At 44.0% G+C, this 20,688-nt stretch overlaps 1 protein-coding gene across 2 annotated transcripts in view; it reads right to left on the reverse strand.

Moving 5' to 3' along the window:
- The window catches only part of CRMP1 (collapsin response mediator protein 1), a 126,379-nt gene that overhangs the window by 41,658 nt on the left and 64,033 nt on the right, over positions 1–20,688 (reverse strand). For both annotated transcript variants that reach the window (XM_073610304.1, XM_073610314.1), the window contains exons 3-6: positions 17,939–18,123; positions 14,588–14,752; positions 10,149–10,210; positions 5,061–5,141 (exon numbers count right to left, since the gene is read on the reverse strand). In XM_073610304.1, coding sequence (XP_073466405.1) covers positions 5,061–5,141; positions 10,149–10,210; positions 14,588–14,752; positions 17,939–18,123 — 493 coding nt within the window. The remainder of the gene's footprint in view (positions 1–5,060; positions 5,142–10,148; positions 10,211–14,587; positions 14,753–17,938; positions 18,124–20,688) is intronic.

Below are 20,688 nucleotides of genomic sequence, written 5' to 3' on the forward strand. Positions count from 1 at the left end.
CTGAAGACAGACAGAGGAGGAACAACATCATGGCGGTGGGCCTGCCTGAGGGAGCAGAAGGGAACAAGCCAGTATTGTTTGCTGAGGCTTTTTTCGAACAAGTACTGCCGCTGGAAGATTTACCCCCCACCTATGTTGTGGAAAGAGCACACAGAGTACCCACAGGTCGCAGACCGCCAGGAGCCTTCCCTAGGCCCTTGTTAGTCCGGTTCCTGAACTATAGAGATCGTGATATGATCCTGGCCAAGTCCAGAAAACCGGCGGAGCTTAAGTACGAAAACGCCAGGGTAATGTTTTTCCCTGAGTTCTCGGCGGCTTTGCAACAGCAACGTCGGTCCTTCAATGATGTCCGCAAGCGGCTGCGGGACAAGGAGATCCAGTACAGTATGCTGTACCCGAGCAAGCTCAGGATCCAATTCAAGGGCAGCGTGAAATTCTTTGAAGACCCTGGGGAGGCCAGTGACTGGCTCGACAAGGAACTCTCCTGAATCGTCTTGGACCAAGGGCCAAACACACCTGGATTTACAGTTGCACCTGTTGTGCTTTGTTACTAGGCTCCTGTTCTGTTTCCCAGCCTTCGTATGTCCGCAGAATAACGTGAAAAGGCCTATGAGACTACATATGGTTGCATGGAAGGTCCCACAGACATATTTGAGTCTCTGTGATTTACACCAAAAGGGTAAGAGGAAGTAGTGATTGTGGATGGGTGGTCAGGGGGAGCTGCCCCATGGGAGGGCCCCCAGCAGAAAAGTCCGGGAGAGTATGACATAATTAAACAACCAATCACTAATGCAAGGCTGAGGGGGGCCACCAGTTATGCATACTATGTACCCACTGATGTCTGCAACACCTACGGTAGTGGCGGTGGGATTATCCTTTCAAAGAGGATTGCTTCTCTCCTTAACCGGGCATAGTTAGACTTTTTTTTCTTCTCTAACATTTCTTCGGATGCTCCAATTTTTCACGAACTGGAGCATTGAGAGTACATGCGGATTCGACACAGTGCTGCAGAACTGTTGATTGCAACGACCGGACCTCACAGGAAGTTTTTTGTTGTTTTTGGGATGAAGCTGCATACCGGAACTGTTTTTGTGTTTAGTTTTTTCTGGTATAATAGCAGGGGGGGATGTTTTAACTGTCACAGCCCAGATATTTGTACCTTTGTCTGGTTTAAGAATCTAGTAATGTTACTTAGGGACGATCACACCGCTGGGAGGGAACAGGTAGGTCCCCTGACGTTCCATAGTACTGGTCCCTTGGACCGTGAAGGTCATGACAGATAAGGTTAATATAGTGTCCTGGAACGTCAGGGGCCTCAACAACAAATTCAAAAGGGCCTCGATTTTTCAATATTTAAAGCATTATAAGCCACTATTGTTCTACAGGAAACCCACCCAGAGGGAAGTAGAGTTATGACATTGCGCAAACAGTGGATCCAAAAAGCTGTTCACTCCACATATTCCAAGTTTACGAGGGGAGTCTCCATTCTTTTAAGTAGGTCGGTTCCATGTACTATCCACCAAGTAATCACAGACCCAGGGGGCAGGTATGCAGCAGTGATACTAGATATTTTTAACAGTCGTATATTGATAATTAATGTGTACATGCCTCCTCCTTTCCAGGTTCAATTTCTGTATGACATGTTGACTAGGCTGGCTCAATACATACATTTACCCCTGGTTGTGCTGGGAGACTTTAACGCTGTGCTGGACGCGGCGCTGGATTCTTCCAATCCGGGCAGGGTGAGCTCTGCCGACCTGCGGGGCTAGGCCTCTGTGGCTGGAGTGGTGGAGTTATGGAGGTGGAAGCATCCATCGGATCGCTGCTCTCTCACATATCAACAGCCCATGGCTCCTCAGCGAGAATAGACCTAGCATTTGGTAATAACCTTATGATGCCGTATGTGGCGAGTATTGAATACCTGGCAGGGGGTCTGTCGGATCACAATCCTCTGTTTCTCACTCTGACCTTCTGGTCGGGGGGGGGGGGGAGAGGGGGGGATGGCGTCTATCCCCGAGTTGGCTGCAGCACGAACAAGTTGCTGCTCAGCTGGAGGAGGCTATTCAGAAGTATTGGACTTCAAATGTTGACACAGCACAACCCCCAGTAGTCTGGGATGCCTTCAAGGCGGTTGCCAGAGGGGAATGCATATCGGCCATTAAGACTGCTCGTGTTAACGAGAATGAAGAATATAAAAACATACAACAGGAAGAGAGAGACTGTGCTAAGGCATATGCGGAGTCCCGTATGGATCCCTTCTGGAGGTTAGACGGCGCCTGTCGCTGTTGGTCAAAGGACTGAAAAAGACAGAAGAGTCTCAGAAAATGCACAGGGTCTTTGCTGAGGGGGACAAGAATGGGAAACTCCTGGCCATGCTGGTGGCGGATCACCCTCCAATGGCTCACATTCCGGTTATTAAAGACAAGGGGAGGGCAATGGTAAGTGATTCAACCCTTATCATGCAGGAGTTCGTGGACTTTTTCTCATCATTATATTCTCCTATACCTCCGTATGATACGGCGGAATTGGATAATGTACTTCGGAAACTGTCTATACCCCGGTTGTCTGAAGAAGACTGTGCCCTGTTAGAGGCCAAGATCACGGTTAAGGAGATCGAGGCTGCAATGTTTGCTTTCCTGCCTAACAAGGCCCCCGGGCCGGATGGCTTCCCAGCAGAGTTTTACAAGGCAAATGTTGAAACATTCGCTGTTAGATTTAACTGGTCATTAGAACACTGCCCAGAATGCTCCTCCTTACCGGATTCTATGATGGAAGCATATATGATTCTTTTGCCAAAACCAGGGAAGGACCTGACTGACTGTGCATCTTACCGCCCCATTGCCCTCCTAAATACAGACCTTAAAATTCTAACCAAACTATTAGCAACAAGACTTGCCCAGGTTATCCAAACAATAGTTAATATAGACCAAACTGGTTTCATGCCAGGTAAATCGACAGACACCAACCTCAGGAGACTGTTCACGCACTTACAGCTCCCCCCCACAGATTCTGAGTCTAGAATTGTGGTATCCATAGATATAGCAAAGGCCTTCGCCTCTGTAGATTGGCAATTCATGAGTAAGGTACTAGAGGTCATGGGATTCGGACCACACTTTCGGAAATGGATCTCCATGTTATACAAGAACCCCATTAAATCTGAATTACCATTAACTACTAGGAAGGCCATGATTAAAGCGTGGGAAATTGCGGTTCACCTAGCATCTCCTAGCTTTCAGGGCTTTTCGCCCACGACCCCGCTGTGGATGAACCCTACACTGCAGCATTTTTATAACCTACCGGACCCCATGATATGGGCAGTAAAGGGAGTTAAGACATTAGGAGACATAACCTCTTATGGTGATCTGCTGACGTTTTCCCAGTTGAAGACGAGGCACGACTTGGAAAATCCATTTATATTCTGTTACTTACAACTTAGGCACGCATATCAGTCACAATTCAGGGACCGCAAACTGGAATCGCTTCCATCAACTCTTGAATCTATGTTATCGGAAGACGTTCTAGAAAAAACCCTCTCTAAATCATACAAAGAGTTTTTCAAAACCACACCTAAATGCAGTGGCTAAATCCAGAAGTAGATGGGAAGGAGAGGTTTCAGAGTTGCAGCGAGAGGATTGGGATGAGGTGTGGAACCAACCTTTCTGGCATCTAGTATCAGCCAGAGACAGGCTGATTCAATTTAAATTCCTACATAGGAGCTACTAAACTCCAGCCAGGTTGACAAAGATTTTTGGGACAGTCTCAGAGGACTGCTGGAGATGTACATTTTCCCCAGCTGACGCTAACCAGCTGGCACTGCCCACACATCAAAAAAGGTATTGGGAGGAGGTCCTATCTTGTGTTTCGGACCTTCTCACAACCCCCATTCCTCTAACACATGACCGGACTTTACAGCATACGTGGTTCGGCTGACTTTTCGACGGACTTTACGAATGAACGGACTTGCCTACGCACGATCAACCAAAGTCCGACGGATTCGTACGTGATGATGTACGACCGGACTAAAACAAGGAAGTTCATAGCCAGTAGCCAATAGCTGCCCTAGCGTCAATTTTTGGACTTTTTTCGGACTAGCATACAGACGAGCGGACTTTTCGACCGGACTCGAGTCCGTCGAAAAGATTTGAAACATGTTTCATTTCTAGGTCCGTCGAACTTTTGGGGGAAAAAAGTCCGCTGGAGCCCACACACGATCGAATTGTCCGACGGACTCCGGTCCGCCGAACCAAGTATGCCGTAAAGTCCCCTCGTGTGTACGTGGCATTACTATAAGGGAATGTCTGTTGGGATTGGTGGAGGAGGTGGTTCAGACCAGGGCTTTCAGAACATTGCTTACTATTCTGCTGTTTTACTCTAAAAAGGCCATATTACTTAAATGGAAAGATCCGAGGGCTCCGGACGTCGCATTTTGGAAGACATTGGTGAATAACATGATGCCCTTTTATAAAGCTACATACCAGGCTAGGGGGTGTAAAAGGAAATTTGATAAGCTATGGCAGGCCTGGTATGGATCAGACAATACGGTGGAATAGACAGTCAAGTGTAATGTTTAAGCCTTTTTCAGGAGGTGTCACTACTTTATTGTGTGGGAATCTTATGGGTGGAGGGTAGTGGAGGGGAGACACGATAGTAGTTGATTGAAGGCCCACAAAGAGGTAGGGGGAGGGTTGGGGGGGGGGGGTTCATACGGGAACTTTTTTCTTTTTTGCGCCCTGCGTGGCCACACTGTCGGGTTACTGCCATGTTGGCGGCCCGGAGGTTGTTATATGTAAATGTATGATATAAAAGCTGAATAAACAGAATTTTCAAAAAAAAAGTATGTGGATGGGGGAATTGAGTCATGTATGGCCAGCCTTAGCTTATCTTTACCTTATCATTCCATCACATGGATTTCTCCTGAAGTAAACATGCAAATAGCAACTCTATGATAGCTGCTGTTTGCAGAATCATATATCATATTTATTGACCTACCAGTTCATCATTTATACAATACACATATATTGAGAAACTCCACATCTCATAATATCAGTTTACAGACTTACCTGAGCTATTAAATCCCCATTTTCTGCATGCACCATGACTATAGCACCATGTCCCGTGAGAAAGGTGAAGATTTCGTATAGCTGAGGAGAAAACATACAGTAATAATAAACATTTTACTCAGACTAGTTATGCCTCTAACTCTATGCAGGAAACTTCTGGAGCTGTAACCAAACTTCTGTATTAAGAAGGTTCTACTGTACTCCATTGGTTAAATAGAAGGCAATTTGGCTCCTTTTAGACCATCTCATTATAATCTGTCTGGTTAATAATGCTTCATTGCTCCCCAAGCCCTACTATATAAAGGTCATGGCTTTCACACACTGCACAGATGATGGCCAACAACCCTGAAACAGATCTGTTTGCATTTTGGAAAAAATGGCTCTACAATATTAGGCTGGATTTGTGCTATAAACCAGCAGTTCTAGACACGGAACTGGCCCAATGGCATAGAGTAAAGGTTTGCATGATTCCTCCATAAAAAAATAAGGAATAGAATTCTTATTTTGAGATTAGTGATAAAAGGCATATATGTATAAATTTCTGTTTTAAGAATAGCCTACTACACTTTGCATTGCTTTCTGGGGTTTTTTTAGCCCACTTCACCATCAGTTTTTTATTCTCTTATCACTTGATATGACTGTTTAGTGCAGGGGTGCCCAACCGGTGGCCCAAGACAGCTATGAATACGGCCCAACACAAAATCGTAAATTGACTTACATTTTTTTGTAAAAATGCGTTTATACTTAACAAACACATGCAGCCACAGAAAAAATTGACAGTGTCTCTTTACTGGACTTTTATAAGTTTTATCTTCCCAAAGAAAAATCTCCCATTCTTCACAATCACACCTTATCCATGTCATCAGTTTTGGGAAGCACCTATATTTGTGAGCAACTATTTTCCAGGATGAAACACATGAAGGGCAAAATTAGAGCCAAAATATACGATGAACACCTTGAGAATTCATTGAGAATTGCTACTATATCCATCAAACCGGATACTGATACGTTAGTTTATCAAAACAATGTCAAATATCGCACTCGTTTTATGTTGCCATCTTTTACTTTTATAATAAAAATACTTTTTTTTAAATGAAGTTTTATTACTCAGATAGGTACCTTATCTATATCAGTGATCGTTAACCTGTGATCTGCACGACTTTTTCTGCTCATCAGCTATCCTTATTGTTAATGTATTTTATGTGTGGCCCAAGACAATTCGTTTTCTTCCAATGTGACCCAGGAAGGCAAAAAGGTTGGACACCCCTGGTTTAGTGCATGGATTGTACACTGTGGCTAAATCTGACACACACAAAATGTATCAATGTAATAAGACCATGCATTTATTAGACATTCTAGGGGTCCATGTACAGCACATTAAGAAGAGCTACAGACAGGATATGGCTTTCAAATGATGACATGAATTAATAACTAAATACAACTAGACCTTTTACTACTTTCCTTGAAATAAGACAGCAGATTTGTAACCAAACACCCACAAAAGCCATTGACTCAGTTCAAAAAACCTAATGGATGTGTCATTTCCATTACCCTATTATATGTTTTACGATCAAAAATAAATTTTTAAGTCCACTAAAGCCATTACTGCATGGATCAGCTGAATTTAGCACACACTTTTTTTTATTGATTTTTTAAATTGACCATATTTTGATCATAAAAATCAACTCACAAAGAATATCACACGGCTTCTGCAAATACTACTAACTTCAATATGGAGATGTATGTGAGTTTTAGTGAGATGCTTAATCAGAAGAGCCGAGAAAGGAGCTAAGAAAACAATTCCACAAAGTCATATTTATGTTTGTGAACTGAAATTTTTTAGCATACTATTCCCAACAAACATGGCTGCGTATGTAGACAGGTGCTGCAGTGACTACCGGCTGGAACCGAGGACAATCATAGCGAAAGAATGTCACCATCACACCGCGGGTCAATATTTTGGATCCTCACAGGACCCCTTTATCAGGCACATACCTGATGAAAGGATCCTGCGAGGCTCCGAAACGTTACTTCTGCTGTAACAATGTGATCGCTGATTAAAGCTTTGGACCCAGTTTGGAGATCCGTGGGGTGCTGGTGACATTCTTTCGGTCTGAACATTTTTAGGGAAAATTTGTTATGATATAAAAAAATTGCACAGATGTCAACCCCCAACTCCCAACGGGAGTTTTTTTTCCCAGGCTCAGATCTGTTTAGTTGACCTTCAGGGAAGAGTGGCTATAAATATCACCTCATTTTACATTTTGGGTGTAAGATTTTATCTTCTGCTTGATCTTCATAAGCTTGCATGCAGTAACAAACACTCCGGCATAGCTGTGTCAGAGTGAGGCTACATTCACAGGGGCAGCCAGAAGAACATAGTTTGCTGCGTTCAGAGGTGGCCGGTTTGTGTGTGGCCAAAACTCCACAGAAATGCCAACCCTGGGTGCACACTGCACCTAGAATTGATTGGAGGCTCTATTTGCCTACAACATCTCAGATAAGCAGTTACATGGGAACAGCGGTGGTGCCGCCCAATGATTTGTATAGGGTGCAAGAGTTGATTTACTAAAACTACAGAGTGCAAAATCTTGTGCAGCTGTGCATGGTAGCCAATCAGCTTCTAACTTTAGTTTGTTCAGTTAAAGTAAAACTAAAGGCAAAACTTTTTTTTAAATTATTTTAGATAGAGTAAGGGAGGGTTATAACCCGTAATTTTTTTTTTCAACATCCGTGTTACATTGCGGTCCAAACGCATTGGGAATTTGCATACCAGACATAATACTTTGTACTATTGTATGTTTGTACATTTTTGTCGAATTTTGAATGGTGTTACACCCCCCCGACCAGAGCTCATATTTTAAACACCTATGTGTCCATATTACGTTGCTATTTTTTCAATGAAGAAATTTTCTTAACTACTTTTCCAACTATTATATTTTTGCTGCGACAAAACCCCACTGGGGGAGACTTTCCCATATTGTAACTCATTTGGGGCGGCAGCACCAAGATCACTCTTGTCATGTGTCTTTCCCATGCTACATTGCGGAGATTTCCCTTCGCTTTCTGCCCCATAGCCAAACATGAAGTAAGATGAAATCCCGGTATATTAAGAGAATTTCTTGAGGACCCCCAGGTCACCAGAACTAGCATCCCTATTGGAAGTTTCCCCTCTATTACTTTTCTGGGGACAACCCAAAATGTGGGTTTTTCTTTTTTTTTCACTATCAAAATTAGTGTTAACCAGAACAAATAGAGAGGGTGAATCTCCCTAATGGGGGCACAGGCAGTTATAAAAACTGACAGGGGTTGCAATCCATCTCCACTCTGTCCAAAGCCAAATAATACGTTTTGCCTTGAGTTATACTTTAAGCTTTGACAAAAAAAAATCTGGAAGCTGAAGTTTCTATGCAGAGCTGCACCAGATTTTGCACTCTCCAGTATTAATAAATCAACCCCACTGAGTGCAGGCAGCTTTTAGAAATGACTGCAAGAGTCTACTAATTCTTCCTGGCAGCTGCCTCTGATAATCCACTAGAGGGTGCAAGACATAAACAGTGCCTCACTTGCCTTCTCAATAGATTTTCATTAGGAATATAAGAAGAATATTTGCAGTGTATAATGCCATCAATTTACACACAATTCACTCACATCAATCCCTGTCCTCAAGGAATTTATAATCTAAGGCCTCAATCTCACATATACTAGGGCCAACCATCATACCTACCAGCATGTCTTTAAATCATGGGAAGAAACCAGAGTACCAACAGCAAACCCTACAAGAACATGTAGAATGTGCAAACTCCATGCAGGTATTGCCCTTGTTGAGATTCAAGCAGAGAGCCTACAAGACAGATATCCTAACTACGGAGCTGTACTTTGGTAGGTGTCATCAGATGACAAAGTAACAAAGTAAAACTACACTTTCACTAACAATGATACATTTTTGTTTTATGCCCAAAAAAAAAAAAAGTTACCTTTTCTGAAGAAAAATCCTTCTTCCAGGAAATCTACCTGCAGTCAAATGTATCTTTAGTAAGGCCCCTTTCACACAGGGCGGATCCATTCAAGCGGAATCCGAATGATCAGCGGGGGATCTCTCTGCTGATCCCTGCTGAGCAGGCGGATGACAGGTCCGTGTCCGCTCCGCTATTCTTTATGGGGCGGTCAGATGGAAACAGACTGCATGTTCGTTTCCATCTGATTGTAATCTGATCCGACCTGCCGGACGGATGGAGAATGCATCGCCATACGTCTGTTTACGTTGGACTTTGTCAGGTCGGATGCCCAATGGATGTCAGTGGACACATGTGCGCTGACTTCCACCGCCCTATAGAGGACAATGGGTGGCCTGATCAGGTCTGCCTAAAAAACAGATAGGTGAACCCGATGTGTCCGCTGGCGTGAAACACAGACAGTTCTTATTTTTAAGCCTAATGTGTGTGTGATATTGCTGTACCAATAAGAGTAAAAACTTATTTGGATGGATTTACCATAAAGTGATTTTTCCTTCAAACAAGCAAATCCATGATTGAAGTCTAGTATGGGTGGACCTTGTTCTGGTCCTAGACTGTCACTTCTCTGATAGCAACACAAGGAAGTGCTCACCAGATTGTAGATTCTTGAATGTGTATAGAAGAATGCCTGGTACAAAAGTTTATCTCACTGGACGTATGCTGGCTGCCATCAAGAAATGTGAAACTTCACATAAAGCCTTAACACAGGCCCCTTTGTGCATTCTGCTGTGTGTATTATAAACATTGATTACTCAAGCCTCAAGATTTTTTCCCCCCAAAACGTGTTGGCTGTATCTGATGCTCTTAACCATTAAATGTTTCAAAAAGCCCTTACTAATGAGATGAACTTTTGCACCAGGTGCTCGTCCATGCACGTTCAAGTTCTTATTTTTAGGACTTTCCATGAATGAAGCCCACTGTACAGCTGAGTTCTAGGAAGAAACACAGTGGGTTGCAGTCTAGTCTACAGCTTTTATTATAGGCTGAGAGCTAGGGGTTTACAAGTTGCTACAGTAATCTAATAAAATCAAATAAAATGTAACAAATAAACACAAATAGTTGACTGAATTACCTGGCTGTCTGACATTTGGTATATATCTTTGTAGGCCATGTACACCTGGAAAGAGTTCACACCTATTCCAAGGAGAATAGAAAACGTTGTTAAGATAAACACAAATCCTATCCTAGATACATTATTTAGTACATTTATGACAATAGAAAAAAATGTTGTAACCTGTGGCTCCCAATCACCTGCAAAGACTGGAATTGTACCTCCATATTCACCAGGCCTAGATGATGGGATGGACTGCTCCTTCTGTAGTTGGTAGAGGCTGGAAGTGAGGCCTAGGTGGTAAATTTCCACCTGACAACTTCATAACATATCAAGCCAGCCCAGGGATTAAAAATGTTTCCCCTTTTCCCTGTTGAACAGAGCACATGCTTAGACAGTACCAGAGTGGCTTCCATCTGTCTCATGTATGAAACTGTCTGGTCTTTCAACCCAAGCTGTACATTGCTGTTGTACATACAGACACAAGAACGGACAACCCAGACCTGACTTTTTATGCTTGATTAGCAAATATCCATCAGCTGCCATTTCACTGTCAAATGACAGTGCCATCACTGGCTACTGAGTCAGTCTCCTTGGACAGTAGGCTAACATTTGGGCAGGGCTTAGCGGAAAAAGTCAGGCACTAGTAACAAAGTGAAAGCAAATCAGAGAAAGGTTGAAAATTTTCTGGCTAACGACAATAGCGTCTTGTGAGATCTGCTCTTATAGCCAGGGCCGAAACTAGAGGGGGGAAGGGGGGGTGCACGCCCCGGGTGACGCATCTAGGGGGGGGGGGGGGGCGCCCCCTCCCATACTGGGAACTGCTGCTCTAAGGGTTTCACTGCTGCCCGATCAAGTATTATAGACAGGTAGCGGCTGAGGCATAGTTTGCCAAATACTGGAGAATCCAACAGGAGGGAGACTGCACAAGTGCACTGAATCACTCTGCTCCCCCTGCCCACATGCACCATAAGAAGGCATTGCAGAGCCACACTTCAGCTACTGTTGCTTTGTAGCTAAGCAACAGCTGCAGTGTCACTCTGAAATGCTTTTCTATAGGACGGGCGGACGGGAGGAGCGGAGTGATTCAGCGCTAGTGCGCCTGTGTGGTCTCCCTCCTATTTGATTCTCTGGTATTTGGCAGAAGAGGCCCTGGATTTGCGGGGTTCAGATGATGCCCTGGGCTGGGGGGGGGTGCAGATAAGACCCTGGACTGGGGGGTGCAGATAAGACCCTGGGCTAGGGGGTGCAGATAAGACCCTGGACTGGGGGGGTGCAGAGGAGGCCCTGGCGTGGGGTGGAGTGCAGAGGAAGGCCTGGACTAGAAAAGGGTTGGTGTGGCAAAGACCCTGGTTTAGGAGAGGAGGAGTACAGAGGAGGCCTTGGACTAGGGGATGCAGAGGAGGCCCTGGACTAGGAGGGGAGTGCAGAGGAGGCCCTGAACTGGGGGGTGCAGAGGAGGCCCTGGACTAGCAGGGGAGTTCAGAGGAGGCCCTGGACTGGGGAGTGAAGAGGAGGCCCTGGACTGGGGGATACAGAAGTGCCCCTGGACTAGGAGGGGAGTACACAGGAGGCCCTGGACTGGGGGCTGCAGAGGAGGCCCAGGACTGGGGGATGCAGAGGAGGCCCTCGACTAGGAGGAGAGTACACAAGAGGCCCTGGACTGGGGGGGTGCAGAGGAAGCCTTGGACTAGCAGGGGAGTGCAGAGGAGGCCCTGGACTGGGGAGTGCAGAGGAGGCCCTGAATTACACAGGAGGCCCTGGACTTGAAAAGTGATGTTGGTGTGGCAAAGGACCTGGATTCGCAGGGCAGAGTGCAGGGAAGGCTTGTACTTGGGGGGAGGGGCTGTAGAGCAGACCTTGGACTCTGGATAGGGGGAGGAGGCCTCTGGATAGGGGGGTACAAGGGAGATACTGGACTAGGTGAGGGGGTGGTCCAGAGTATCTCCCTTCGACCCCCCTATCCAGATTAGGAGAGGGGGTGTCTGCAGGTCCTGGAGTAGGGCAGCAGGTGTCTGAAGGCCCTGGACTATGTGAGGGGGATTGTGGAGGCCTTCTGGACTAGGAAAGAGGGTGCCTGAAGGACCTGCCAGCTTCAGGGAGAAAGAGCCTGGATCTAAATCCTAAGGAAGAGCCTGCCTGGGCCCTAGAGGGTTGTTTTGCACTCCTGTGACCCATTTTCAGCTGAGTGTGGGCTGAAGCCTGCTGTCAGCTGACGTCACAAAGCCGGTCCAGGCTGGGGAAAGATTGCAACCATATGGTTGGGATCCACTCATATGCCTGGATCGACACCCGGCTCTGCCTCTCAGCGAGAGAGGTCCCACCTCCTCCACAGGCCAGCCCAGTGTTTCAGTGAGCATGGGGTGGAGGGGCAGAACAGAGAGCAAGAGCCTGACAGCCACCAGCTTTCAGCTTAGGGAGGTCTCCTGATTGGTCGCACTCCTGACTGACTTTTGGCAGCAGCGGGAGCCATTGGCTCTCGCTGCTGTCAATCACAGCCAGTGAGCCAACCAGGAGATGGAGTGGGCGGGCCGAGCCACAGCTCCATGTGTTAATGGACACACAGAGGCACAGGTCAGGAGCACGACTGCTTGGATGCACCCATAGCAAGCTGCTTCTGTGGGGGCAACCAGCAGGAGGGAGGGGCCGGGGGCACCGGCGAGGGACCTGGGAAGAGGAGGATCTGGGTTGCGCTGCACAAAACCATTACACAAAGCAGGTAAGTATAACATGTTTTTTTTTTTTAAACAAGACTTCAATATCACTTAAAGGTTAGCTATGTGTGGTAAAGAATATGCAATAAAACAGTTTTATTTTATTAAATTCGAGTACTGAAGTTTGTACTGACTGTCTGCTGCATACTCACTTGTGGCACAGTCATTAAAGCATATGGCCCTTTAAGGCCCTCCCACTGTTGATGCAATCTGACCACACCCACAGTTGTGGCGCAGCAATGCAATATTGCCACATACCATTTTTTTTGGGGGGGGGGTGCAAAAAATGACCAGCCCCAGGTGCTAGCTATGCCACTGTTTATAGCAGACCCCCCCCCCCATCACCTTAATATAGCTGAATACCTAAAGACATTTAATTACTAATTCTAATACACTCAGTAGTACTTAGCTGCTTCCTCCTTGCACGGTTTCTCCAGTCTGAGCGCTTTATGTCCCCTGACAATCAGAAACCTGCACAAATTAAATGTAATTGGCAGCCAGCTTCTTCCTTTTCCTCTGCTGAGCCACCAATGACGTCATGAGCCTCATCTTGTATGTGTGGCCAAATTATACAAATTACACTGCTGAGGGGAAAAAAAGACTCTCGAGATCTTACAAGATTTCAGAGAGAAATGACTGTATTGTCGTATTGTACCTGCATGAGAGGTAATGTTATAAGTGTAAAGTCGTAGGGTGCATGTAAAAGCACAAGGAGCAGTCGAAACAGTAGAGTAACAGAGAGATTAGTTTATTATTATTCTGCTTCTCCTTTCACTGTTCAATCACAGGCTGCAGCTTGTCCAAGATGACCTGGGCTCAGAGGAAGTTCATTTAAAATTGAAGGTGGTCTCTAAATTGAAGGTGGAGGTTGCATAAATGTGTTATTTTATATTTGAATTTACTATTCAGCTTTAATTGTCAAACATATGTGATGTGGTTGGCACAAACACTTGAAAGACCACTTTACATGCTGCATTACACAGGGAAGAGGGTATTATCTACCTCCAGGCACATAAGATGACAAGTTCATACACCTACAGTGCATTGTGCACTCTATGTGAGAAAATGGAAGAAGCCTAATGAGGGTGAGCTGGTATCTATTACTAGAGTTATTTCCTAAAATTTCTCTAATTTTAAACATATTGTTGTACCACAATGGGTCACTCAGTTCCACTTTTAGCTCACAGGAGTAAAGTATCCAGTCATTTCCTGATTGAAGTTCCAGCACAGTGATTTACTGGGAATTTTTTTTCCATGCTTGGGTCAGCCACAGACCTAGAGGATGTAGCTGACCCCAGATGAGTAGGCATGATCCAACCACTCTCAGGGTAAACTCTCTGCAAAACATGACGCCTAATCATGAATGCTCAGTTTGACCCACCATACATGTTTAGTCAATGGAGGGGAAGAGGAGGCAGGAGGGTAATGGTTCCTCCCCTTTGCTGTTTATCTCAAGGGGAAAATAGAGAATGGACAATAGGTCCAACCAATCCTATCCAATCCAACCTTTATCTTATAGCTGCCATCTGATGTCTATGACTAGCTATAGTGGATTTAACTTGTCTTTCCCTGTGCACTGTTTTATGAATACAGACATTAGACGCATCCACTTCTCCATTTTCTGACCCTTCTCTCAGCTCTTGATTTGCTTCTTAGCAAAGATTATTTTATGAAAAGTAAACACCAGAAGATTAGAGGAGGGATCACAATGGTAGCTCAAGAATCCGAACAATATATTGGTATTACCTTTATCTTGCATAAGAATGTCTAGTTCCTCCCGGATGCCATCGTACCAAGAGGTAATGTCTACATGGAGGGAATAGTCACAGCAGGACTTTGTATCGGCCACCTCGTGCCACTTTTCAAACGATGTCAATATGTTTGATCCAGGATCAGGAACAACATGGTCAACTGGGAAGGAATAAACATAAAATTAGCTACTTGCCTATTAGGCAGCTAATAGTTTGTATGATCACTGTTAATGACACATACAGTCAGGTCCATAAATATTGGGACATCAACACAATTCAAATCTTTTTGGCTCTATACACCGCCACAATGGATTTGAAATGAAACAAACAAGATGTGCTTTAACTGCAGACTTTCATCTTTAATTTGAGGGTATTTACATCCAAATCAGGTGAACGGTGTAGTAATTACAACAGTTTGTATATGTGCCTCCCACTTTTTAAGGGACCAAAAGCAATGGGACAATTGGCTGCTCAGCTGTTCCATGGCCAGGTGTGTGTTATTCCCTCATTATCACATTTACAAGGAGCAGATCAAAGGTCCAGAGTTAATTTCAAGTGTGCTAGTTGCATTTGGAATCTGTTGCTGTCAACTCTCAATATGAGATCCAAAGAGCTGTCACTATCAGTGAAGTAAGACATCATTAGGCTGAAAAAACAAAACAAACCCATCAGAGAGATAGCAAAAACATTAGGTATGGCCAAATCAACTGTTTGGAACATCCTTAAAAAGAAAGAATGCACCTGTGAGCTCAGCAACACCAAAAGACCCGGAAGACCACGGAAAACAACTGTGGTGGATGACCGAAGAATTCTTTCCCTGGTGAAGAAAACACCCTTCACAACCGTTGGCCAGATCAAGAACACTCTCCAGGAGGTAGGTGTATGTGTGTCAAAGTCAACAATAAAGAGAAGACTTCACCAGAGTGAATACAGAGGGTTCACCACAAGATGTAAACCATTGGTGAGCCTCAAAAACAGGAAGGCCAGATTAGAGTTTGCTAAACATCTAAAAAAGCCTTCACAGTTCTGGAACAACATCCTATGGACAGATGAGACCAAGATCAACTTGTACCAGAGTGATGGGAAGAGAAGAGTATGGAGAAGAAAAGGAACTGCTCATGATCCAAAGCATACCACCTCATCAGTGAAGCATGGTGGTGGTAGTGTCATGGCGTGGGCATGTATGGCTGCCAATGGAACTGGTTCTCTTGTATTCATTGATGATGTGACTGCTGACAAAAGCAGCAGGATGAATTCTGAAGTGTTTTGGGCAATATTATCTGCTCATATTCAGCAAAATGCTTCAGAACTCATTGGACGGCGCTTCACAGTGCAGATGGACAATGACCCGAAGTATACTGCGAAAGCAACCAAAGAGTTTTTTAAGGGAAAGAAGTGGAATGTTATGCAATGGCCAAGTCAATCACCTGACCTGAATCCGATTGAGCATGCATTTCACTTGCTGAAGACAAAACCGAAGGGAAAATGCCCCAAGAACAAGCAGGAACTGAAGACAGTTGCAGTAGAGGCCTGGCAGAGCATCGCCAGAAATGAAACCCAGCGTCTGGTGATGTCTATGCATTCCAGACTTCAGGCTGTAATTGACTGCAAAGGATTTGCAACCAAGTATTAAAAAGTGAAAGTTTGATGGATGATTGTTAATCTGTCCCATTACTTTTGGTCCTATAAAAAGTGGGAGGCACATATACAAACTGTTGTAATTCCTACACCGTTCACCTGATTTGGATGTAAATACCCTCAAATTAAAGCTAAAAGTCTACAGTTAAAGCACATCTTGTTTGTTTCATTTCAAATCCATTGTGTTGGTGTATAGAGCCAAAAAGATTAGAATTGTGTTGATGTCCCAATATTTATGGACCTGACTGTATGTAAGGATACTTTCCAGTTAAGACTGAAAATTGAAGAGAAATATTTTTTTTTTGTGATTAGCTATTATTGTTGCCTGTCACCCTTGGCGAGATTTCCCCATAGTTCTTATCCTGGGACAAGAAGTAATAGTAAATCTCTCCAATGGGGACAGAACTAGCAACGAAAACAAAAGTTGGGTTTCTTCCATTTCCCATAATTTTTGTCCTGGTGTCATCTGGACAGGAAGTGTGGGAAAAATCCCCAAAACACAGGCAGCAATTAAAACCCAAGAGAAGCTGTAAACCTAACCCTTAAAGTGTAACAAAAATCAAAACTTTTTTTTTAGTTTTGGATAGAGTGGAGATGGATTAGAACACCTGTAAGATTTTTGTTACTGTCTGTGCCCCCTCTGTGCCCCCTCTCTATTTGTCCTATTTACCATTTTCATTGACAGGAAAAGTAAAAGAAAATCCCAAATTTTGGGTTGTCCCCAGAAATGTAATAGAGGGGAAATCTTCCAATGGGGACACTAGTTCTGGTGAGCTGGGGGTCTCCAAGGGATTCCCTTAATTTGCAGGGATTTCCTGTTACATCCTGTTTGGCTATGGAAGTGACAGGAAGTGAAGGGAAATCGCCACAATGGGACACAGATAGCAAAAAAATAATATCTGACAGGAGTTATAACCCTCTATCCAAAATGGAAAAAAAGTTTTGCCTATAGTTCTACTTTAAGCTGGCCATGCAATTGTATTGTACAATTTTCCTTTAGATTTACCAAAATTCATATAATATGAAGTCAAACCTAAACAACACTTTCAATTTGTATCCAATCAGGCAGGCCTTTGCCCTTGTTGAACGCACTGGTTACTACTGGTGGTTACAGCTGCCAGCAGTAATCGCGTGCAGAAAATCCAACAAGCTGGTTGTCTTGAAGTCAATGGATGGATTCACTTCAGTACAGCCAGCCTGGCAGCTGAACTGGCAGAGATTGGATCCATCTATGGCCGGCTTTATGCTTTTCCTTGGTCTGGCAGGCTCCAGCGCTGTTTTCTTCTACCCAAAGCTCCAGGCTGTGGGCAATCCTTCAGCCTCACCACATACAGTGCAGGGCTATTAACCCTTCACTGTATGTGGAGGAGGCAAACATATAAAAGGGCCCAAAGTGCCTTAGAGAGGCAGCAGCATTGGGCTGGTCGCATGGATGAAGGGGACGTGCCAGAGCCAGGAGTAGTACACCATACCCTGCACCCCAATACTAAACAAACATTTAGGTGCGGCAGAAGGGGGAAGTTAATCTAATTCCCAGAGCTAAGCTTTATATAACTTTAAATTTAGAACCAGTGAGCAGGTAGGTGGTTTTCCTAAATGAGCTTTATTGAGAAAGATTTATGTCTGTCTATATATTTATAGTTGCAGAGCAGGCCATCTGACCCTGAAAAAGCTGAATGTATGGTAATAATTATTACAATTTACTTACTGATCATAGTAGTTCCTCCAGTTACAGCTGCCTTAGTGCCTTGGTAAAAGTCATCTACTGTTGTCATGCCCAGGTAGGGCTTCTGAAGATACGTGTTGACATCAATACCACCAGGAATAACCATACGTCCATTGGCTTCAATCGTTTTCACTCCTCCTGGAACAATAAGGTTTTCCCCAATTTGTCTGGAAAGAAAAACAAAAACATGTAGGACGTTATTTACTAAAACTGGAGAGTGCAAAATCTGGTGCAGCTCTGCATATAAACCAATCAGCTTCCAGGTTTTTTTGCCAAAGCTTAACTGGATAAGGTAAAGTTAAAAGCTGATTGGCTCCCATGCACAGCTGCACCAGATTCTGAGTGCTCCAGTTTTAGTAAATCTCCCCCATACTGTCATGAGCGTTGTTAGAGTAAAATAGCAATTGAGCATAAAGTTATCAGAACTCTATAAATGGACTAATGAAGGAAAGCTAAGCATGATGAGCTTACACCTTCAAAAATCAGTCAGCAATGGCAGCTCTATTATTTCTCTCCTATAAAGTTTCTTTCACGTCCAAACTTTTTTTCTTTATTTAAATCAGCACAAGGTACTTAAAGTGATTGAGAAGTATTTCCTTATGCTGCCAGCCATGGTTTTAGTTGAAGTCCTCTGTCCTCTTATCCAGCCCTACCCCTGCAGCCATAATCTTCCAGTGCGATGGGGGTTAATACAAGCACTTGACCTGTCACAGGTACTCATCATGCCTGTCCTTTCCACCCCTACCTTCATTCATACAAGCTGTACTATAGCTTCCATCAATGAAAAGCAATATATGAATGGAGGAGGTGGACCTTCTACTTATCTGCTGTCCTTAATTCATAGATTGCTTTTCGTTAATAGAAGCTAGCTTTTATGAACAGAGGAGATGGGCGAAAAGGGCAGGCATAGTTGGCACTCAGCTCTGTTAACCCCTGCAGCACCAAAAGATTATGGGTGGGGGGTGCTGAATCAGAGGACTTGGGATTTCAACTAAACCAGCAGCCAGCAGTACAGGGAACATGTCACATTGACTGTCCCTTGTGCTGATTTTTTGTATTAAGTTTTGACTAACCTTAGGCTTTAATAGTCATTTTTGTATGGATATTTAACACAATACTGTGAGACATTTGTCTCACACCCAGGGACACATTATTCCAAAAAGTATAGTGGGGAAAATAATTATTTGATCTCCTGAAGATTTTGTAAGTTTGGCCACTTACAAAGAAATGAAGAGTCTGTAATTCTTTTCATAGGTGTATTTTAAATGATAGGGACGGAATATCAACCAAAATAAAGAAAAAAACACATGATACAAATGTTATAAATTGAAATGCAGTCCAGTGAGTAAAATAAGTATTTGATCCCCTACCAACCAACAATAATTCTGGCTCCCACAGACTGGCTACAGTATGTACTTATGTGGTACACGGATTAGTCCTGTCAATTCAAGAAGGTGCTCCTAACAACAACTAAAAGACACCTGTCCACAGAATCTCTTTCTTCCATTTAAACCTCACCATCATGGGCAAGACCGAAGAGCTGTCAAAGGACATCAGGAACAAGATTGTAGAACTGCACAAGGTTGGAATGGGGTACGAGACCATCAGCAAAAAGCTTCGGGAGAAGGAGACAACTGTTGGAGCGATTATTCGCAAATGGAAGAAATACAAAATAACCATCAATTGCCCTCTGTATGGAGCTCCATTCAAAATTTTGCTTCACGGGGTAAGGATGATCATGAGAAAAGTGAGGGATCAGCCCAGAACTACACTAGAGGAGCTTGTGAATGATCTCAAGGCAGTTGGGACCACAGTCGCCAAACAAACCATTGGTAACACAATACACCGCCATAGACTGAAATCCTGCAGCGCCCGCAAGGTCCCCCTCCTCAAGAAGGCACATGTACAGGCCCATCTGAAGTTTGCTGATGAACATCTAAATGATTCAGAGAAGTATTGGGAGAAAGTGCTGTGGTCAGATGAGACCAAAATTGAGCTTTTTGACATTAACTCGACTCGCCGTGTTTGGAGGAAGAAAAATGCTGACTATAACCCCCAAGAACACCATCCCTACAGTCAAGGACTGTAGATGGGTCGTGGATGGGTCTTCCAGCAGTAAAATGACCCAAAACATACCGCCAAGGCCACAAAGGAGTGGCTCAAGAAGCACATTAACGTCATGGAGTGGTCTTGCCAATCTCCAGACCTTAATCCTGTAGAAAATCTATGGAGGGAGCGGACACTGCGAGTTGCCACGCAACAGCCAAGAAACCTTAAGGAGCTAGAGAAGATCTGTAAAGAAGAGTGGACCAAAATCCCTCCTGAGATATCTGCAAACCTGGTAACCAACTTCAATAAACGTCTTATCTCTGAGCTTGCCAACAAGGGTTTCTCCACCAAGTACTAAGTCATGTTTTGCTTGGAGATCAAATACTTATTTTACTCACTCAACTGCAACTCAATTTATAACATTTGTATCGGGTTTTTTTTCTGTATTTTTGGTTGATATTCTGTCTCTATCATTTAAAATACACCTATGGTAAAAATTATAGACCCTTCATTTCTATGTAAGTGGGCAAACTTACAAAATATGCAGGGGATTAAATAATTATTTCTCATTCGTTCATTGACAGACACAGCCTTCTTTATTCAGAACGGTAGGGTTATATCATTTCCGCAGAAGTAAGACTAGGCAGAACAAAAAAACAAACCCTGGCTACACCCATGGGCTG

The sequence above is a fragment of the Aquarana catesbeiana genome, linkage group LG01 (assembly GCF_042186555.1).
Source record: "Aquarana catesbeiana isolate 2022-GZ linkage group LG01, ASM4218655v1, whole genome shotgun sequence".
In the NCBI taxonomy this organism is placed as follows: domain Eukaryota; kingdom Metazoa; phylum Chordata; class Amphibia; order Anura; family Ranidae; genus Aquarana; species Aquarana catesbeiana.